The sequence below is a fragment of the Misgurnus anguillicaudatus genome, chromosome 19, assembly GCF_027580225.2.
Source record: "Misgurnus anguillicaudatus chromosome 19, ASM2758022v2, whole genome shotgun sequence".
Lineage (NCBI taxonomy): Eukaryota > Metazoa > Chordata > Actinopteri > Cypriniformes > Cobitidae > Misgurnus > Misgurnus anguillicaudatus.
Window position 1 is genome coordinate 48,863,740 of NC_073355.2, and position 24,023 is coordinate 48,887,762.

Genomic DNA, 24,023 nt, shown 5'->3' on the forward strand with positions numbered 1-24,023 from the left:
AAAAAGACCGATAACGATATATCGGCCGATATTCTTTATGTGTACATTATAGTTCAGTATATACTACAGTATATTATACTAAAGTACTGTACATAGAATACACTATATACTTTAACATAATATACTATGAATAAATACAATGCAATGCAATGATCACTCACAAATGTGGTGATCACTCACAAATGTGGTGATCCAACACTTATATTGATGTGACAAAGATATGTACTATAGGCAAGAACTTAACAATAAACTTTATTATCCAAAATTAGTTGGATATCAGTGCACTAAACAGTAAACTTGACTTATTATAAATAACATTAAAACACAAAGAGAACAAAATACATAAAACTTGCATCATTTGCAGTTTTGACGAGAATAACGTTATAAAGAGAAACTTATGAAGTCATTGATTATTAGCTTTACAGTAAGTTGTGTACTTCACAAATTAGTTAGCCACTCACAGTTACGAAGACAATGCTTGACGGAGCACATACTAATGTACACTATGTTTAATGTTGTGCACAACGTTTTTATAACACAAACCCAGGGTTCCGTGCAAACTTTAGACTTTAATAAAACTAATGCGTCTTCGCTCCGCCTCTTTTATTTTGCAAGGGTGTAGAGTTGCGCGAGCTTATTGAATCAATTGCTCTGAAATGAGCGTGTTAACTAACAACACAAGCAGCAGTAATCTCATATAGTGTTATATAAGTGCACGGCTGCGCGTAGTTTAAACGTGTAATTTCTCCGTCTCGCGTCATTTCTCCCGCTTGCGTTTTAACTCGCAAGTCGACAAAGAGACGGATTAAAAACACCAAATGTAAGCGGGAATGCGTCTCTCTTGTCCATTTATAATCCAATCGACCAAAGCGCGTCTTAATATCAGGTGTAAAAATGTTGTGAAGAAGACACTGCGTGACTGCAGCCACCTGAACTGAGAGACTGACTGACTGAAGGGAAGGGGGTGGGGGATTGAATGGTGTCACTACAGTGAGTGACCTGGGTCACCATTAGCAACCAGTATGGCGCACTCTGCTGGACAAACAAGTACTTACATCTTTCAAATGCATTTAATGTGTTCTGTAACAAACGTTTATATCGGCGCATATCTGCGGCTTATACGCCGATACAGATATATCTGCGACATGCTCATATCGGCCGATAAAATCGGCAACGATAAATCGGTCGGGCTCTACTTCTGTGTGAGGATGCTGCCAAGCAAATTGACGCCGTACCACTCTCTGATAGCACGGTGAGCAGACGTATTGGCGACATGGCTGAGGATATGTCTGCTCAACTGTTGGACCAGGTGAGAGCTAGCAAATTTTTTGCACTGCAGCTAGATGAAAGTACGGATATGTTTGTCGAGGAATTACTGTTTTGCAAAGCAGTTGAAAGTAGAACCACTGGGAAAGAGATTTTTCAAGTACTGGACAAATATATTGATTTAAATAGACTTGACTGGTCTCGTTGCGTGGGTGTCTGTTCTGACGGGGCCATGGCTATGAGTGGCAAGAACAGTGTGGTAACGGCTGTCATCAAACAGAAGGCCCTGAATGTCGTGTTCACGCACTGTATGCTCCGTCGAGAAGCACTGGTGGCTAAACGGTTAGATGATGAGCTTAATCAGGTACTACAGGACATGATACAAGTAGTAAACTTCATTAAAGCAGCCCCTTGAAACACAGGCTGTTTGCTCTTCTGTGTGAAGAAATGGGAGCCCGTTTTGATGGACTGCTGCTTCACTCAAACGTACGCTGGCTTTCACGGGGGGCAGTTTTGAACCGTGTGTATGAGTTGCGGAGGGAGGTTGCAGAATTTCTCTTGTCTGGAAAAACATCAGCTTGCTGACTGTTTTAAAATGCAGCCTGGATTCTAAAACTTGCATATATGGCTGACATTTTTTGTCATCTGAATGTGCTTAACCAAAGCATGCAAGGGCGTAACACATACATAGTGCATATATGCAAGACAAAGGGCGTGCTTTTTCCCTGAAGATTACGCTGTAGTCAAACAAGCTCAAGAAACGGAATGTAACAGAAATGTTCCCACTATTACACCAAGAGCTGCTGTCATCTGGTGGTGAGATGGACACCATTTCTCCACTGATACAATCCCACCTGGAGCACCTCCAGGGATATTTCAAAGACTATTTCCCTGACCTTGACAGCACCCATCTGATATGGGTAAGAAACCCATTTGCCTATGATGTAGGCTCTTGTCTGGACTTAAAAATCACATTTAAAAATGAAATTTGAGGCTCTTTCCCTCTCTAACTACTGGATGTATGTAAGAAAAGACTTTCCCATCCTAGCTGAGAGTGCTCTGAAATGCCATCTTCCTTTTGCAACCACTTATTTTTGCGAGTCTGCCTTTTCAACTTAAAAATTACTTAAAACAAAACACAGAGCATGTTTAAATGTGGAGAGTGACATGCGTGGCTTCCATGTAAGATCTCACCTTGTGTGGAGTATCACTGATCTTGTGAAAGGTGAGGGAACAGCCTAGAACTACACGGGAGGACCTGGTCAATGACCTGAAGAGAACTGGGACCACAGTTCCAAAGGTTACTGTTAGTAAAACAGGGCTACCGTCATGGATTAAAATCCTGCAGGTGCGCATGGTTCAACTGCTCAAGCCAGCACATGTCCAGGCCCATCTAAAGACCATCTGGATGATCCAGAAAAGGAATGGGAGAGGGTCATGTGGTCAGATGAGACCAAAATAGAACTCATTGGTATTAACTCCACTCACCGTGTTTGGAGGAAGAAGGATGAGTACAATTCCAAGAACACCATCTTAAACATGAATCATGGGGGTGGAAACATCATGCTTCGGGGCTGTTTTTCTGCAAAGGGGACAGGACGACTGCATCGTATTGAGTGGAGGATGGATGGGGCCATGTATCGTGAGTTTTTTGGCAACAAAAAACCCTCTGTAAGAGCATTGAAGATGGGTCGTGACTCAGTCTTCCAGCATGAGAATGACCCCAAACACACAGCCAGAGCATCTAAAGAGTGGCTCCGTATGAAGCATTTCAAGGTCCTGGAGTGGCCTAGCCAGTCTCCAGACCTGAACCCAATAGAAAATCTACGGAGGGAGCTGAAACTCCATGTTGTCCTGTAACAGTCCCAAAACCTGAAGGATCTGGAGAAGACCTGAGGGGTATTGCACAAAGGCAAGATAAAGGATTAAACTGGGATTTTCCAGTTATCCTGGCTGAATTTAGCCCTGACTCGGTTGCATGAAGGGATGCTAAAATAATCTAAATTAAGTTACTATGGAGATTTCCTTTTTGCAGCTAGCCTAACAATTAATTCAATTCAAAGAACTTTATTAATCCCAGGGGGAAATTGCATACATTTAAAACATGTAAATATGCCCATCAACCATTTTAAAAATGAATAGATAAGACTTAAAAAATGAATGTACTATACCAATATAAAAAAGGGTAATTTACTTCAATAGTGAATTGTCCCAGCAGTTTCAAAGAGGAGTTATACAGCTTAATGGCCACAAGTTTAAAGGATCTTCTAAAACGCTTACTTAGCAGTAATCAGTCTCTGACTAAATGTACTTCTCTGGTTGGCCAGCACCCTAGTGGGAGAAAAGGGATTGTCCAGAATTGAACTTAGTTTTGACGGTACTTTTTTCTCAGCCACAACATGAACAGAGTCCAGCTCCATACCAAGTACAGATCAGACTATAGCAGACTATACCATTTCAGATTAATCAGCTAGTTCCTCTGTCAATCCTACTAGATATTAATGTGTTTTAGTAACTTCATGGTCCTGCATTAAAAAAGATATACTGTCATTCATTGAAGTATGCATGCTGTTATTTTAGTATTATTATGAAGACTGCTATCAGGGGTTTGATAAATACATTTATTAATGCAGTTGTTGAGATAAAAAAATGTCTGATGAAGTTGAAAGGCGGTTTCAATTATGTACGTAACAAGGTCAATCTGTGTAGACGAGCATTAAAGGAATAGTCTACTCTTTTGCCATATTAAACTATGTTATTACCTCAATCTAGACGAATTAATACATTCCTATCTTTTTTCAATGCGTGCACTGTACAGTGCGTTGTGAATGTGTTAGCATTTAGCCTAGCCCCATTCATTCCTATGGTACCAAAAAAAAAGTTTTATTTTGTGGCACCATACTTACTGGTATAACTTATGCTGTGTTTAAAATTTTCAGCATATTACAATAAAATACACATCCACAAACACTCAGAAGTTTACTTTTTGACCAAAAACCACACGAGTACATTTAAATGATCTGTAATAAAACAACACGTTTAATGCTTAAACTTTAGAGAAACAGATCAAATGACATGTTTAAGTTTATTGTGTACACATATTGAACACATTCGTGTTTCTGTCAGTCTCTCACTCTCTATCTTGTAACTCCTCGTATTCATTTGAAACTTCAGAGAAACAAAATATTTATGCTTATTGGAAATTTAGGGAAATGTATTTAAACTAAAACAAACAAACACATATAAACATAATAACCATTATTATAGTTATTATGTTTGTGCTACATTTAGATATCTGATATTCTGTCTAGCTAGCTACTGTATAAACTTTTTAAAATGATGTAATCTAAATGTTTTCTCAGTGAGTGTATTTGACTTTGCACTGGTATAATGTCTTACACACAGCATAAGGAAGTTTTAAAGACATTTATAGGACATTTGTTATAGGATTTGAACACAGCACAAGAGTTAGAACAGAAATTGACAATAGAAATGACACAATGTACTTCACATTAAAAATAACATGAATACATGACATCTCAAATGTGTTTTGTCATTCTGGTTTATCAATATGAACTATTTACTGTCTTCATTTTAGATATGATGGAAGTGAAAGAGGAGAGTCAAGCTGAAGTGGATGAGAAACATCAGATTGTAAAAATAAATCATAATGTTTCACAGAAAGAAACTCTGAAGACAGAAGACATAAAGTGTGAAAATAGTTTCAGTGAAGATGAACGCCCTGAAGATCACAAGAGGACTCACAGTGAGGAGAAACCTTTCACATGTCAACAGTGTGGAAAGAGTTTTAGAACAAAAGATAACCTTAAAGAACACATGAGGATTCACAGTGAGAAGAAACCTTTCACATGTCAACTGTGTGGCATGAGTTTCACCCTTAAATCGAGGCTTAGCCGGCACATGAGAGCTCACAGGGGGGAAAAGCCACACGCCTGCCAGCATTGTGACAAGAGTTTCCGAGATAAAAGTCTACTTAACAGACATTTGAGGATTCACACTGGAGAGAAACCTTTCATATGTCAACTGTGTGGAAAGAGTTTTAGAGCAAAAGCTTACCTTAAAGAACACATGAGGATTCACAGCGAGAAGAAACCTTTCACGTGTCACCTGTGTGGAATGAGTTTCACCCTTAAATCGAGGCTTAGCCGGCACATGAAAGTTCACAGTGGGGAAAAGCCACACGCATGCCAGCATTGTGACAAGAGTTTCCGAGATAAAAGTCATCTTAACAGACATTTGAGGATTCACACTGGAGAAAAAACACACGCATGCCATCACTGTGAAAAAAGTTTTACAACTGTCGGTGGCCGTAACAGACATTTGAGGATTCACACTAGAGAAACACACGCATGCCATCACTGTGAAAAGAGTTTTACAACTGCAGGTAAACTTAAGACTCACATGAGAAGTCACACTGGAGAGAAACCTTACACTTGTCAACTATGCAGAAAGAGTTTCACCTTAAACTCAGGCCTTTTCCAGCACATGAAAACTCACAGTGGGGAAAAGCTACACGCATGCCATCACTGTGACAAGAGTTTCAAAGATAAAGTTAAACTTAAGATACACATGAGAATTCACACTGGAGAGAAACCATTTACATGTCATCTGTGTGGAAAGAGTTTCACAATAAAAAATAACCTTAACGTACACATGATGATTCACACAGGAGAGAAACCGCATCCGTGCCATCACTGTGAAAAGAGTTTTATAACTGCAAGTAACCTTAGAAAACATTCAAGAGTTCACACTGGTGAGAAACCTTACACTTGTCAACTGTGTGGAAAGAGTTTCGTAACAAATCCCAACCTTAATATACACATGAGGATTCACACCGGAGAGAAACCACATCTGTGCCATCACTGTGGAAAGCGTTTTATAACTGCAGGTAAACTTAAGACTCACATAATGTCTCACACTGGAGAGAAACCTTACAAATGCTCTCAGTGTGGAAAGAGTTTCAAGACAAAAACAAACCTTAATACACATTTGATCACTCACACTAAAGAGAAATCGTTCACATGCCATGAGTGTGAAAAGAGTTTCAAAACAAAAGCTAACTTTAAAAAACACGCAAGATTTCACACTCAATAGAAACCATTCACATGTCAACAGTCTGGATATGGCAACAAAGTTTAGAAATCAGCTGAGGTCTTATTTATAAAACTGTCTGGAGGATCCTTACTAAAAGTCTACGTGCACACAAAAGCCAAAAATGGCATACGGCAAAAAAGATCCAGGCCGTTTCTCAATATGTGTTCTTGTGAAACCTCATCAGTTGTGGCCCAAGAACTGTTCCAATTCCAAGTTCACATCAAGTCAAGTTCATATAACATCTCAGGATGTGTTCTTGATCCGCTCATTTTATCGAGGATGCATCAGAAGGTGACTTGTGTGGACTTACGACAGACAAGTTTCCCAGAATGCATTTCACGTCAACGGCAGTGGAGCTTAAAGTCTGCACAATATTTGAAATATTACTCTTTTTGTGTCATAAAACGTAGCCATTTATTCGAGAATATAGATGAATAACCTTCAAATCTGTGGTCAGTTAGTAAAGATTGAGCCTATATTAACATTTCCTCTGAAAATTTTGGATATTTGAGTTCAGGTTGATTAGTGGGTTGTCAGCGCCGTGTACACCACCCAGAGCAACCTCATCTCTGCAAGTCCCTCTGGAATTTGCCGCTGTCTCAGTGCAGCCCTTCAGTGTCTGATGGTCAAACATGAAATATTCCCTTTGGAGATATATATATATATAACAGGAATGTTTTGGTCTCATCAATTAATTTTTCTTTATTATTCATTTGAAGTCTGTTATTTGTTATTATCAGAACTAGGGATGCACCGAATCCAGGATTCGGATTCGGCCGAATACTGAGCTTTTTGACGGGGTTCAGGTTCGGCCGAATCCTATATTTTTTTTTCTACCGAACCCTAGGGTTGCGCCAGCTGTTTGACGTCACGCGGCCGTTGATTACACACATCGGGTGCTGATGTGGAGATGAGCTTTCTCTTTCGGTGAGCCTTAGGGGTTGGACACACCAAAACTTTTAAACACGGCTGAAAACGCCTTGAGGACGCCAAATGCCAGCTGTTTTTCAGCTGAGCGCTTGGTAGCTGTGATGCTTCAGCTGTGAGCCGGTTGGTTGCTGTGGTAATGTCCCGCCCCTCCTCCACTGTAATTGGACGGCCGTGTGAAAACTGACATTGACGAGCTGAGCTTCTCACTCAAGTTAAATATAGTTTTCAGCGCGGAGCTGCTTGCTTATTGGAAAAAACGAGCGTGTCGCAACGCATCGCTTTCAATATGCATAGGCTTATGGTAATTGTCAAAATAGTTTTTCCAACTTGTCATCCTGGCATAATGTACAGTTAAAATTAAATAAAATGAAAAATACACTGCTGTGGATGTTGTTTACTTCATTAATGTGCTTTACTGTGTTAATGGAATAAGGATGCGAGTAGGATTCGGTATTCGGTTTCGGCCGATTCTTAAACGGTGGATTCGGGATTCGGCCGAACCTAAAAAATCTGGATTCGGTGCATCCCTAATCATAACATCTATGGGGATCAACTCCCTTTTGGAGCGAGCCTCTAGCGGCCAGTTGATGAATTGCAGTTTAAGCTGGGTACACACCAAAAGATAATTGGGTTGAATTTGGGTCGATTTCCACCCCTTCTAACAATCCTAGCTATGTCCCGATTATCTTGATGGCCCTACAGATAATCATATCAGATTTTCCCTTGGTGTAAGGTGTGTAAAGAGTGTCCGAACCTGATCGGAAGAACGTCAGAGCTACCCCTATTGCGAATCGTAAACATTAAACATGTTTAATATTTATGATCAGAAATCCCGATGTGTGGGGAGAACCCAGAGGACAAACGCACACACATGCTGTAGATTGTCACGTGAAATGAAACGATACTCAATCAGAAAGCGAGCAGATGATGGATAAAACCATAGCAATTGCATGCCGCAGCAAAGTGAGATTCAATTTTATTTATATAGCGCTGTTCACAATTGTTAATTGTTTCAAAGCAGCTTTACATGAATAGATGTAGGGGAAAACACAGAAAAATCGATAGATAATATAAGAAGCACAATACAACGGCTAAGAATAAACCGTACAAGCGAGTGTAGTAATAATGTAACGTATACAGGAAAGTGCTAAGTTAAGCCAATGTTAGCTTACTGTCCCGGGGATGAAAAAACCCTTGGAGAAAACCCCTGTGGGAAAACTCCTAGAAGGACAAAAACCCTTGGGAGAGATTAATATATATTTATATATAAACACGATATGGATATGAAACGGGTAAGCGGATTAAACTGGTTCAGCCGGTGGTTGTTGGTCGCGCATCAGCTGGGCATCACGTTGAAGGACAGCCAGTAGATCAGTGGTGTGATGACCTTCACAGCATCAGGAACTGGGTCTGTTTGTCTCATTGTCCTCAGGGTCAAGGACAAGACAGGGAGAGAAAAACAGAATCCTATTAGCGTAGGGGCCGTTCACATGTAATGCTAGTGTCATACTGTATTTTGGTTTAAAATCCGCTCTGTTCCAGACAGGCTAACTATTGCGGCATAAGTATATTACCCAGATGAGGTATGTGAGTGCTTTGTTCTGGACAAACTAACTATTGCGGGATAGGTACATTTACTTCACATTTTATCTGAATGCTTTTTTAAAGAAGAATGTCTTAAGTTTATATTTAAATTGATCGACTGTGTCTGACACTCAAACATTATTTAGTAAATCATTCCAGAGCTTAGGGGCTAGATATGAAAAGGATCTACCGCCTTTAGACACTTTTGATATTCTAGGGATAATTAATTGGCTAGAATTTTGTGACGCAGTGTACGTGATGGATTGTATTCTGATAGTAATTATGTAAGATACGAGGGTGCTAGGCCATTTAAGGCTTTGTAGGTGATTGGTAATATTTTAAATTGTATGCGATAATTTCCTGGTAGCCAATGTAAAGATGCCAGAATTGGACTTATGTGGTAATACTTTTTAGATCAAGTAAGCACTCTTGCAGCAGCGTTTTGAACTAGCTGAAGCTTGTTTACCTGATTTGCACTGATACCAACATAGTTTTCTAGTCTATTGAGTAGGATTGTGTAATCTAGTGTGTCAAAGGCTGCACTAAGGTCTAGTAATATAAGGATGGAGATTTCACCACAATCGGATGTTAAAAGGAGGTCATTTGTAACTCTAAGCAGTGCTGTCTCTGTGCTATGGTGGGTCCTGAATCATGATTGGAACTTTTCATATGTACCATTATTCACTAACAATGTGCATAGCTGGCTTGCCACTACTTTTTCTAATACCTTAAAAAGAATAGTGAGATTTGATATTTGTATAAAGTTATTAAGATGAGTTATTTTTTAAATGAACAGTCTAATAACTGCTAGTTTAAAAGCTGGTGGAACGTATTCTAATTCTAGCGATGAGTTAAAGATATTTAGTATCGTGTCTGACACTACAGGGAATACTTCTAAGTAGTTTTGTGGGAACGGGGTCTAATATACAGGATGATGATTTGGATGATGTTACTAATTTAGAGAGCTCTACTATTGCATAAGGTTTAAATGACTCAAGATGTTCGTAAGGTAATCTAGTGTTAAATGTACTATTGGGTAGAGCGGTGGCTGTTTGCGTAGGTTCGATGTTTTCCCTAATAACCTTAATTTTGTTAGTAAAGAAGTTCATGAAGTAGTTACTATTGTGTTGGAGTTTGCTACTGGTTTCTGTTTGTTCTTTGTTTCTAGTCAGTTTCGAAACTTTGCTAAAGAGTAAACGTGGGTTATTATGATTTTCTTTAATAAGCTTGCTAAGATGGATAGATCTTGCAGTTTTTATAGCCTGTCTGTAGTGTTGAACACTCTCTTTCCATGCTGAACACCATACCTCTAACTTTGCATTTCTATAATTTCTTTACATTTTTCTAGCTACTTTTTTAAGGGCTGCAGTATGATGGTCATAACATGGAGCTGGTGTTTTTTCTTTGATTCTCTTTTTTCGATTGGGAGCAACGGCATCCAGCGTGCTAGAACAAGCGTTGTTCAGGTTTTCTATTATAATATCTAAATCTTCACGATTATCTGCTACATGTTTCATTTGGGACAGGTCTGGTAGATTGCTAATAACGCTATCTTTAATGGTGGAAATGATTGTTCTGGCTAGTTTGTAGCATGTAGTGGGCCGAGTGATCCTATCTAGAAGTACCGTGTATGAGACAATGGTCTGAAACTGCATCGCTCTGAGGCGATATTTCGATGTCATTAATATTGAGCCCAAATGACAGAATTAAGTCTAATGTGTGTTTATGGGTATGCATGGGCCCTGACACATTTTGTCTAATACCGAGAGAAATTAGAACATCCATAAACGCTAGTCCTAATGCATCTTTTGGGTTATCAACGTGGATATTAAAGTCACCAACGATAAGAGCTTTATCTACAGCAACTACAAGCTCAGACAGGAAGTCTGCAATTTCTTTAAGAAAATCTTTGTGGTGGCCTGGAGGTCTGTAGATAGTGGCTAAGACGAAAGAGCTGTTTGTTGTTAAGACCAGTTATTTCCATATTAAACAACATTATTCAAATTGATTAAATTTTAGTTCGGATTTATGGTTTACATTAAATATTTTTTGTATATTGTAGCTACACCACCCCCTCTTCCCTTTAATCGAGGTTCATGTTTATAATAATAGTCTTGTGGGGTGGATTCGTTTAAACTGATGTAATCGTCTGCTTTAAGCCAGGTTTCTGTTAAACAGAGTGCATTTAAGTTTTGGTCAGTAATTATTTCATTGATAATAGTTTCTTTATTGGTTAGCGATCTAATGTTAAGAAGGCCAAATTTAAAGGGAAGGGAAGGCAGAGTTACAGTAAGCAGACGGTAAGCAAATGCTAACTTGAGCCGGCACCGTTTGTTGATGCTAGCGGGCTATATGCTAACACTGGGTGTTTACTAGTGATAAATCATTTCGCTTAGTAATACTGTTCAATAATCGTCACGGTAAAGTATTCCTTAGATAAACTAATAAGTTATTTTATATAGATATGAACAAGATAGTAAGAAAATGGGATTTAGATTATGAACTCGACGGAGCTCCAATGCATGCTGCAGCGTTGCATCTCTCTCTCTCGCGTCTCTCTATTGTGTCTCTCTATTGTGTCTCTCTTTTGCGTTTCTCTCTTGCGTCTCTCTCCACAACACATGCACATTAAGGCTTTCTGCCTTTGTGACAACCAGAGATGTAAAAAAGCAATCCATTGTATTAATGAAATTTCTTTATGCCCGTTGTTTGCCATCTTTGTTTACTGTAAAGTCACGTTTGGACCCGAGAAACATTGCGAGATTTTGCGAGATTTCCTGTGTTCACAGTCGAGCGTCTGCCGTCTGTTTGAAAATCTGTCCGTGTGTGGTGTGCTGTCTTTGACACATCATTGCACACCACACACTATAGGAGCAAAACGGTTAAATCTAGGATATTTTATCCTCATGTTTGTGGTCTATCACATTTTGAAACTCTTATGATGTAAAATATCTTTTGGTGTGTACCCAGTATTAAATCACTTTCGTATTGCCCCTCAAAATGCTTGTGTTATCTGAACCACATTCAAGCAAGGTTTTTGCATTTTATATATTTTATATATTTTCTTTTTTTTTCATTAAAGGGGACATTTCACAAGAGATTAAGATGTCAAATAAATTTTTGGTGTTCCCAGAATGCGTATGTAAAGTTCTAGCTCGTAATACCATATGAATAATTTATTATAGCATGTGTAGGATTGAAATAGGAATTTAGGAATTTAGTTGTAGAATTTGTAGGAATTTAGTACTCTGTCACAACTTTTCACAACCCCTATTTCCGTCCTGTACCATCTGCATTCCTGTGCTTACTGATAGTGATCAAAGAGTATTGGCAGAGCTCTTTATTCAGCACATTGGGGGTTAAAGGTGGTCTTCTGATTGGTCAGTTTGAATGTATGATGTTAGGTTTAGTCACATGATCAAGGCAAGGGCATAAAAGAATATGTTTGGTGGGTCTGCTCTCTCTTATTCCTTTTCTTCTTTTTTAGGCTGGTCTCCATGAGCTCTGGGGTTCAGGCCATTAGGCCTAGATTTCAGTTCTCAATGGTGATTCTCTGTTTTTTAAACTTTATTTATTTCTCTGTTCTCTATACTATCAGGTAATATCTCACATACTGTACATTGGAAACAGTTAATTGTATGTATTATTTACCATTTCATGCATTTATAATGTAACCATTTCAATTGTAACTTAAGTCAGTACTGCTATTAAACTTTTTAATTTATAAATCTGTTCTTTAGTTTTGATTTAATGTTAAAGGAGCGGTGAATCAAATACTCAATTTTAACTTGATAGTTTGTTATATAAGAGGTCATCATACTTAAATGAACATCCTGCAAGTTTCAGAACTGAAAACGTCTGTGCTACTAAAATATAACAGTTTTTGGCACCAAGCCAGTATTACAAGGGAGTTTGGAAAAGTATGACGTCAAAGTAGAATTAAAGGACCTCCCATAGCCAAATACAACCACCACTTTTGTAGCCCCGCCCACAGCTTTGCGTGACACACGTGTGTCTCAACAAGTAAACATGTCTTTAAAGATTGACAAATGTAACCAAAATGACTTTTAAATAAATTTTTTCTGAGAGACTTTTATTTTGACTCGGTGATCTGTTATGACAGACAAACCATGCAAACGCATTTTCGGTTGTGGAAGAACCGCGTGGGAACAACACAGAAGCTAAATACTTTAATTCGGAGGCTTGGAACATAACATTAGGATTGCGTGGATAAAGTTTGCTTTTGAAGAAGTTCCAGCTCATGTGGGGAGTGTTTGTTAACTTTGTGTACACGGATTCATTTGTAAAGAAGTCGATGCTGGATTTGCAGAGAGACTGTGATTAAAAGCACCACTTATATTGGATCTGACAACAATGACACAGCAGTATACACAGTAAGACATTTTACTTTATTTAAGTTACCGCATTTCACTATTGCTTTGTTAGAAGAGATTGCTTGATATGTCCTGTTGTAACATCCGTGTCTAAACACGTTTGTTTGACTGTTTTAATTTACTGAAAACATTAAACGATTAATAAAGGTACAACACTTAATACGACTGTAATTTAAAGGTAGAAATATACAAAGGTAGTGATTAAGGAAGGATTTATCAGCCGCAGTTTAGATTCTGATGCCCGTTTACTGTGTTGTATACGGTAATTTAGGCGAGTTGCGTTTGAAAGATCAACCACTCAACAAAGCTTTTTTATCATATAACTGTGGTATGTAACATTACGTGAATGTCAAAGCAACCTCCCAAGCACAATAGAAATATACAAAGTTATTGATAAGGATTTATTAGCTGCAGTTTAGATTCTGATGCACGCTTACTGTGTTTTATACGGTAATTTAGTCACGTCGAGTTTTGTTTCTACTTTAATATACGTATTGTCATTTATGTGTATCATCTTTAGCACCCAGAATCTTTTGTGGCTCAAACATATTTGTGTTCGGCTGCTATTTTTATCACATTAATGTTTTTAAAACATTTCCCCACGTGTAATGACGGGGGAATGAAGCTATCCAATCATAGCAGTGGGCGTTTACGACCAGGTCTTCAGTGCGGCCCGCCCCTTCAAACGAACCATTTCTCCAGAGAGCCACTAATCCATGTTACAAAATTGCCTATTACTTATTGCTTTTGATGTTTTTGAATGTAAAAAACACGCGAACATCATAAGTAGACATCAGACAACAGTTTAAAACAATAAAATCGACAAATTCACTGCCCCTTTAATACTGTAACGCTACATATTGCAATACAATATATTTATATTCTAGCAATGCTCTCCCACATATTTTGCTATCATAGCTGCACTTAAGTTGCAGAAGGGTGATAAATGACAAGAAATACAGTTTTACATCATCTTGCTGTTAACATTTACCAGTAATTTCGGCCTTCCTACAGACTGAACCACAGTAGTGAATCCACCCATACACAGGTTAAAATTGCCAATTTGTAGGTTTGAGCAAAATTGTGCTGTTTTTGTCTTTTTAAATGCAAATAAACTGATCTCTGCACTAAATGGCAGTGGCATGGTTGGGTAGTGCAGATTATGGGGCGGTATTATTATAATAAGGTCCCCTTTTGACATCACAAGGGGAGACACATTTCAGTTACTTATTTTTTCACATGCATGGAGAGAATGGTTTACCAAAACTACGTAGTACTTCCCTTTCTGAGATCTTGCACGTCCACTTCCGGTGGATCGTAATGCCAGTTCGGCTAGTCCAGATTGAACAGAAAAGTTGTTGAGAAAGGTACGTAAAGAACGATGGTGTTGTAGAATTGCAGTAAAGTAAAAGTACAGATAATTTGTTGCAAAATGTAACGAAGTAAAAGTCAAAAGTATTCACTATAGATTCTACTTGCGTAAAGTACAAATACGTGGAAAATTTACTTAAATACAGTAACAAAGTATTTGCACTTCGTTAACTTACATTTCACCACTGCCTAACAGGATTTTAGATACCTAACCTAACTGTGCCGGAAGTGGACATGCACAAAGTTGACAAGTCCCGCCCACGAAACCCGGAAGCGTGATATTCCTTTATTCGAAAGCATTATGTTTGCATAACAAGCAGTCTGATCTCACTGTACTTTGATGTCATATGAAAAGCGCTTGGTGCAAGCGATGTATGCAATTAAACACGCTTATTGACACACATCTTGATATAATGGGTATGGTTTTCTAACAAAGTTAGCGTCCGGAGCAAAAAAATGAAAAACGCATGCCTGCATGATCGTATCACTGTATTATTTACTGCCATGCGAGTCACAAATTAAAAGCTTGCCAGGCCGCATGATGCTCACGTGCCGCGCAAAGAGTAAGATAATTAATAGTTTTAAACAATTATGCTGCAAGAGTTTTTTTTTAAGTACACTTAACTTCCATGTTAGGCATCTCTGCAACTTTTTTCAACTTCATAGTTTGTTCCCATTAATTCTCATATATTCCTGTTAATTCCCATGGAAAGTTGCCAGCCTTGAAAATTCCTGGAAATTTGCAACACTATTCACAGATAAGGATATTTTTACTACAATATTGAGGTGCATGAGCTTAGATTAATTAGGCCTTTGATTAATTACTTCAAAAAAGAAATATAAAACCAGTCCTAACTGAAAGAAAACAAGTTGATAAAAAGATAGAATCCAATGTTTGGTGATATTGGAAACACCAGAAGTGTTATATGGTTTACAGAGCAAGAGGAGAAATTTTGAACTATTTACTGTCTTTATTTTAGATATGATGGAAGTGAAAAAGGAGAGTCAAGCTGAAGAGGATGAGAAACATCAGATTGTAAAAATAAATCATAATGTTTCACAGAAAGAAACTCTGAAGACAGAAGACATAAAGTGTGAAAATAGTTTCAGTGAAGATGAACGCCCTGCAGATCACAAGAGGACTCACAGTGAGGAGAAACCTTTAACATGTAAACAGTGTGAAAAGAGTTTCAGAAAAGTTAACCTTAAAGCACACATGAGGATTCACACTGGAGATAAACCACACGCATGCCATCACTGTGAAAAGAGTTTTACAACTGCAAGTGTTCTTAAGAGACATTTGAGAATTCACACCAGAAAGAAACCTTACACTTGTCAACAATGTGGAAAGAGTTTCAAAGTTGAATCTAGCCTTAAGATACACACAAGAATTCACACTGGAGAGAAATCTTACACGTGCCAACTATGCAGAAAGAGTTTCACCTTTCAATCAGGCCTTATACAGCACGTGAAAACTCACAGTGGGGAAAAGCCACACGCATGCCAGCATTGTGACAAGAGTTTTACAACTGCAAGTACACTTAAGATACAATTGAGAATTCACACTGGAGAGAAACCTTACACGTGTGTCAACAGTGTGGAAAGAGTTTCAGTTTGAAGCATCACCTTAAGAGACACATGATGATTCACAGCGAAAAGAAACCTCACGCATGTCTTCAGTGTGAAAAGAGTTTCATATATAAACATGGACTTGAGACTCACATGAGAATTCACACTGGAGAGAAACCATACGTGTGTCAACAGTGTGGAAAGGGTTTCAAGACAAAAACAAACCTTAATGCACATTTGATCACTCACACTAAAGAGAAACCGTTCACATGCCATGAGTGTAAAAAGAGTTTCAAAACAAAAGCTGCCCTTAAAAAACACGCAAAATTTCACACTCAATAGAAATCATTCATGTGCAGGGCCGGAGTGCGACTCATTTTCAGCCCTGGAGTTTTATGCCTTAGACCGGCCCAATTTAGTTCAGGACTGACTATAATATCAGTGACTATATAGCTGTAGTATCTATAATATCAGTGACTGATATAATATCATTACATGCTCAGTAGTATACAGTATAAGTCTGCAATGGTGCACCGTTCTCTGCAGCCTTGCAATTCATTGTATTTTTCAAATATATCATTTCCAGTTCAATGCAAATACGATTTTTGAAATTTAGAAATGAATACATAACTAAATACATAGAAAAAAAGAGAGAAAAAGAAAAAAGTAGAGAACAACATATGAGGGATGTTATACATTTTAGTGCCGTGGCAAAAATAATTTGTAATAAATATATTTTAGCTCTACCCTCAAAGCCCTCTGGGCGCACACTCAGATGGGCAATTCTAGGGTCTTCTGGGATTTAAAAATGGAAGATTTCTTTAAGGGCATCGAATATATCTTTCCAGTAATTTCTTAATTTTGGACATGACCATAAAATATAGGTGTGGTTGCCAATATGCTGGCCACAGTTTTTCCAGCACTTGTCCGAGCACGAAGGATTCCATTTTGAAATTATCTGTGGAGTTTGGAAAAATCTTCCATTTGAATTTCCTCCAATTATTAGAGTTGGTCACAAGGTGTGCCTCACAGCAAACTTCCTCCCAAGTTTCCAGAGGAACTGTTTATATGTATATTCTCCTTTATATGTAATGTATTATTTGGGTTCTTCAATAGAAATAATATATATACTCCAGAAATTATTTTTTTGATTGCATGTCCATTTTGTATTTCTTTGAAAAGCAATTCTACTGGAGAGGGTTTTTTTCACGATTTTGTTGTAAGGAAATGTCTCAATTGTAAGTATCTAAAATATTCAGACCTTGGGAGTGTAAATTCTTTTCTAATCTGGTCAAATGATTTAAAGGAATAGTCTACTTATTTTCAATATTAAAATATGTTATTACCTTAACTAAGAACTGTTGAATCATTCCTCTATCATCTGTGTGTGTGCACGTAAGCGCTGGAGCGCGCTGCGACGCTACGATAGCATTTAGCTTAGCCCCATTCATTCAATGGTACCATTTAGAGATAAAGTTAGAAGTGACCAAACACATCAACGTTTTTCCTATTTAAGACGAGTAGTTATACGAGCAAGTTTGGTGGTACAAAATAAAACATAGCACTTTTCTAAGCGGATTTAAAAGAGTAACTATATTTTATGGCGTAATAGCACTTTTGGGAGTACTTCGACTTGGCGCAGTAACACCCTCCCTCTCCCATTATGAGAGTGAGAAGGGGAGCGGACTTTTCAGGCGAGTCGAAGTACTCCCTATTACGCCGTAAAATATAGTTACTCTTTTAAATCCTTTGAAATTGATGCGCTGTCTTTTTGAAATGACAGTACACTGCAAAAAAATATTTTTTAAGAAAACATTTTTTTTTTGTATTTTTGCCTTGTTTTCTGTAAAATATCTAAAAAAATTTTGAGATGCTTTTTCTTCATGAGCAAAATGACCCAAGAAAATAAGTCTAGTTTTTAGACCAAAAATATCAAATTTATTTGTCCATAAAACAAGAAAAAAACCTCTGCCAATGGGGAAAGCAAAAAAATATTGAACGTTTTTCTTAAACACTAAATTCAAGAAATATTTGCTTACACCATTGGCAGATTTGTTTTGCTTGTTTTATGCACAAAATCACTTAAATTTGATATTTTTGCTCTAAAACCTAGACTTATTTTCTTGGGTCGTTTTCCTCATCAAGAAAAATTTTCTTCATTTAAGAATTTTTAGATATTTTTACTGAAATCAAGACAACAATACTAAGATTTTTTTCTTGAAAATCATTTTTTTGAAGTGTGCAAAGAGCAGACTGAACGTCAAAGTACAATATGTGTACATTAACTAATAGATGACATCTGTGTAGTTCATTTATATAAAAACAGTTTACATAATGTAACTACATGACACTTTACTGTATAAATTCAGGCGCACCCCTTGTTTATCTCCAGCGATAGAGTTCTTAACACCCATGAATTCATTCTTTAAAAAACATGTTTAAAACATGTCAATCAATACATGGATTTGCCTTGGGCCCCTAAATCACTAAATCCGCCCCTAGTAGGGTATTTGATGATGTATTCCGATGTCAAACAAAAAGTTTTGAAGATATTTAAGGCATATGAAATAGAATGAAGTATTTAAAAGGAAGAATTACAAACAATAGGATGCAAGCAATTGACTATAGCCAACTTATTAAATGACAGTCCAAAATCAGGAAGACAAATCTATGCAGTTTTGAGATTTATTAAGAATAGTGGGTTATATAATTATAGGATATAGAAGAGGTAAATCACACTCCACCACGGTAGGTGGCGGTATGCACCTTTAAACTTGGTTCGCAACCCGACAATAAACCAAAAGAAGAAGAAGAAGAAGAACGTTTAGAGTCTCATGAAGCTGTGTTCAAAAGCGGGCATCACTAAAGTCGAATTAAATTGTCTTTAATTATTTACTTGGTTTGTCAGCAGGATTTATTAATACGATAACTGTTAGCAGTGAGATTGAGTTTTCTTACCCGGACTCACTGTTGTCTCTGGAGCAGGGATCCATTGTCCGGACAGCGCCTGACTCATTCAGTTGTGTACTTTGAGGTAATGTCCACCATATAATACCAATATTGTTCAATGTTGTTTCATGTATTATGAATTGGATTACTGTGAAGAGTACACAAACATAGAGGTTGTGCACTATTCCGACAACTTTAAAACTAACCGCGAACTGCATCTGTATTAATAATTTTTATTTTAGTTATTATTTACCTTAATATTTAGTAACGTTAGGGGAGAGCGAGGCACAAAGTAACGATTTTTAGCTTTACCTCTATCATTCAAAAAATATTTAAGTTATATTAATTATTTTTTACAACAAACACGTTTTAAATTCAATCAAATTCTGTCTATGTACTAAAGGTGGATATTGTTATATAGCTGCGTATAATAGATATATATCCACACATTTATCCATCCATGATCATTCATCTAACCATCCTTGTATTATGCATCAATTAATATAAATAGATTTTTTGAAAGGGCTACACAATTAAGACACAAAATAATAATTGTGAGTTATTTCCCCTGATATTGTATTAACAGTTATCATTTTGATTAATAGTATCATAGTATTTGAGTTTTTATTTCATTATCATTGTATACCTGAGGCTTAATGGTAACACTGTGTTACAACTAACACCACTGTGTAAAAATGTTTTCAATCCCAGCTATCAGTTACTAGGAGTTGCTGACATGTTTCAAAATAATGTTATGTTTTAGGTAACAAGACGGTGATTAAAGTAATATAAGTTGGATTTGGTGACTTACACACCCAACTAAAAAAACATAAGATGAAGAAATGTACTTTCATGCCTCCAAAACGCCCTTTGTTTAATATCTTAAAGCTACATTGTGTAGTTTTTTTTTTATTCTTAGCAAAAACTAGGAATGGGCGATATCTTATCGTTTGCGATATACCGCCAAAATTTCTCCTCGCTGTGAAAATCTGTCGCCTCACGATAACAACGATAAATCTGGTTGATGAGGTAGTTTGCGCTGGCCCAATTCACTGTTCACGTGCGGAGTGAAAACAAACATGGCGGAAGGCGGACGTGATGCTGAGGAGGTGCTTGTTGTTATTACCATGAATTTACCAATAAATACAAAAATGTGCTGTTCACACATGCAGTGACGTTCCGTCTTTAGGGCCCTATAAAATCCGTTTTATTTTTTCCCAAATTCCGTTTTATTTTTTCCCAAATTCCGTTTTCTCCGTTTTAATTTTTGCAAATTCCGTTTTATCCGTTTTAATTGTTGGCAAATTATATTTTTTACCCTTTACTTTTATTTTAGTCATAAAAAGAGTGTATCTTTAATGTTAATGATTAAAATGTAAATGATTTGGGGAAAAACTGGATAAAAGGATTACTTAATGACTATAAAAGATGCATTTACACACGCACATACACACGCACACGTGCACACACACACAACTCAATTCAATGCATTGTTTAGTGTTTTTGCAGGAGGCTACATCAAGGTGTCAAAGCAGTGGTGCCTTCAGAAGTGCCTTAAACACATCAATCCAGCGGAACGCGATCCATATTTTATACACAATCGCTTGAAATGCATATAACTTTACAAACATACACAGGATAGTGATCTGACTTAGGACAGCATGAGCATGCAGATCTTTGCACGTGCGAGCGAAAGAGAGACAGAGCGGCGCCATGATGCAGATGATTATATTTTAAATGCGAGAGATAGATAGTTTGCCTCAGCTCGCTTAAAATGCATAAAACTGAACAAATACATGAGGATTTGTGTTCGCACTTCGGACAGATGCGTGAGCGCGTGCACGTGAGAGAGGTACAGTGAGACAGACGTGGATGAGAGAGTGCATGTATCTTTGCGCTCACCGTGAACAGAGTGTTGACAAAACTTCCAAAATAACAGTTCTCCGGTCACATAAAAGTCATGTGAGACCTGCTCGGAACTAAGTGCTTAGCGTTGAATTTCTTAATTTTTTCGCTGAAAGCAGAGTCATGGAGAGCCGCTTCGCCATGGTTTCAGTGTTTTGGAGAGGGTCTGAAACGACGGGAGGGGGCGTGTCGCCCAGATTTACTTTCCCCGGTGTGCATTTCCCCCAGACATACGTTCGTCTCCCACACAAAAACATAATTTTATTCAAAAGATGTAAAATTCCGCGTTAATACTAGATTCCGTGTTAATTAGCCAATTCTGTGATTCCGTCCGCGATTCCGTGATCGCGGAAATTATAGGGCCCTACGTCTTTTTACCAGTAAGACATCATTCACACATATCAAAATACCAGTAAACTCAGAGAAAAAGCGGAAGTTACCTGTGGCGTGTGGCCGGTGAGCTCAATGTCGTATTGTAAACAATGGCGGGTTGTGACTTAATGTCCACGGTCCGTATTTTGTTGTCTTTCACATCTGTGGCAAATGCTGACAGTTGCAAAGTTGCTCGTGACCAAACAGCATTGCGGCGTCAAACGGATCCTGCGTAGGCTTCACAGAGGAGCAAGGTAAAGTTAGTTTTAGGTTTGATATTTGCTGCATATCCGCCTAGGCTGCTTTAGGGGCCGTCTGCAAATCACAGAGGGTGTGCTAAGGACGTCGGTAATTTGGCAAATAGATGGTAAGCTGTTTGAAACAACTTTGGTAAAGAAAAGTGGATGTTAAAGGCGGAGTCCATGATGTTTGAAAGCCAATGTTGATATTTGAAATCACTTAAACAAACACGCCCCTACCTCAATAGAATCTGGACCTTCTGTTGATAGACCCGCCCCACACATACGCAACCCAGCATTTGATTTGATTTGATTGGCTATAAGTGTGTCTTGGTAGTCGGCCCGTCTCCTTTTCCAAACCGTTTTTCAAACATCGTGGACTCCGCCTTTAACTTCAGGTGTGCTCGACTTTTAAGCAGCACATGTGTGGAAATGTCTACAGTGCGGGGGTAAACGTGTCATCTATAAAAAAAAAACTTTCTGATTTGGCCGAAGCTGTCAGCGCTGTCTGACGTCGTCTGTTCTAAATGCCGGTAATCCTATATTTTTCGTTCACAAATAGCACTTACTGGTAAATTACTGGTAATCTTAAAACCTGTCTTACTGGTAAATTGGGAGTACTGACTGTTCACACATTACCTGTTAACTTCAATTTACCAGTAAATTACCAGTAAAGACTGTATGTAAAGGGACTATTGACTGTTTCACACTGAACTTCTTTACTTTATCAGGTTACTTTAACATGTTTGTTACTTTATCAGGATTTATTTGCAGTTGTACTCTATTGTGATTTTGAACACATCTAAAGACATTGTTACTTTTCCTGTTTGCACTATTTTTGCACCATGAGAGTATAAATAAATACAGAATCTGTGTTTACATCTTAAACTTGTAATTGATGTGAATTATTATTGTGTAATTGTTGTTGTGTGGTGTTTTTCAGCAAAGTCACTGGAACATAACTTAAACATAACGTAATCTGATATTTTACAGAAGCGAATAATTATTGTCATTTTTATTGTCACCGCAACAAACAACGGAAATTACCGTGATAAATTGTTTTAGGCCATATCACCCATCCCTAGCAAAAACCCATGTATTTTTTCAAAAATATATGCTCATTCATGTGTAATAACTTCCACCTACTAATCAAAGTATTCTCGTAAGTGAAGAATATGCTATTTACAATACAGACAGGCAAATCGCTCAAATGGCTGAATCCATGTTGTGCCTCCATGTTGTGCTCCGCCTTTCGTGCTTTCAGATAGGGCTGTGCAATTAATCGTTTTTCAATTTCGATTTTTGCACATTTCGATTGCAAAAACAAGATAATCGAGGGAGATGGATTAGTGTGCCGCATTTCTGTTATTTCGTTTTGAGTCATTAATCCGACGCGTCATAAGCAGCTGCGCCTCGCACACAAAGTAGAAATCCTCATGTAACGTTATTTGTTCCGTTTTATGCTTTTCAAGCGAGCGGAGGCAAACTATCCCTCACGTTTAAAATATCAGCTGGATCGTGGCGCCGCTCTCCGTGCAGAGAGCTGCGCGCTCAGTCATCTGTTTAAAGTCAGGTCACTAGGTAATAATCCTGTTTATGTTTGTAAAGTTATATGCATTTCAAGCGATCGTGTTTAAAATGTGAATCACGTTCTGCTGGCACTTAAACACTACTGCTTTGACACGTGTAGCCTTCTGCAGCAACACTAAACAATGCATTGAATGTATGCAGGGCTTGAAATTAACACCCGCCAAATGCGGGTATATTTCGGCTGCGACCGTTTGTGGAGATGCGCGCGTGTTCATCGGAGCGTTGCGGACCAAAGCGCCACCTCCCAGAGAGCGCGCGAGAGGTGATGTATTTGCGAATGCACAAGAGGACGCAGTCTGAGCGCATACACACTTCGGGAAAGATACAACAATTGCATGGAAGTGATTGGAGAGATATATATTGCGTGCACATTCTCAGGGCAAGAGCGGAGAGAAATTCAGAGCATTCCTGAATGCACACGAAATCAAATGAAACCCGCCAGCTGAGAGGTTCGCGCATCATTTTAATGTAAGCTACTTTGGGCAACAACAATGCCCTCTCGACAGTTGTCATTAAAAGTCTTAAATCACTTTTAACAGAAAACATGATCAAGCATATAAAATACAATCTGCATAAACAAGTTGAAAGTAAAATTCATGTACATTTCTTGACTGCGGTTGTTAATAAATATTTAAAGTGGTTGTCGAGGGGTTTTGTGTATATCTTTTCAGTTAATCTTCTACACCCCTGCTCCACTTTTAATATATTAATTCAATGTAAATCTATTTATGCCTTACTA

At 37.9% G+C, this 24,023-nt stretch overlaps 2 protein-coding genes across 6 annotated transcripts in view; both read left to right on the forward strand.

Annotated features, from left to right (window-relative positions):
* The window catches only part of LOC129422198 (uncharacterized), a 261,102-nt gene that overhangs the window by 58,741 nt on the left and 178,338 nt on the right, over positions 1–24,023 (forward strand). For 2 of the 5 annotated variants that reach the window (XM_073856527.1, XM_073856531.1), the window contains exon 1: positions 19,042–19,263. The exons of the other annotated variants lie outside the window; for them this stretch is intronic. The gene's annotated coding sequence lies outside the window, so the exon portion shown is untranslated. Of the gene's footprint in view, positions 1–19,041; positions 19,264–24,023 lie in introns of those variants that run through there. 5 annotated transcript variants of the gene reach the window in all.
* LOC141350770 (uncharacterized) lies at positions 4,868–8,959 on the forward strand. The gene has a single exon (XM_073856550.1). It carries the CDS (start codon positions 4,870–4,872, stop codon positions 6,379–6,381), a length of 1,512 nt encoding a protein of 503 aa, XP_073712651.1. The 5' UTR covers positions 4,868–4,869; the 3' UTR covers positions 6,382–8,959.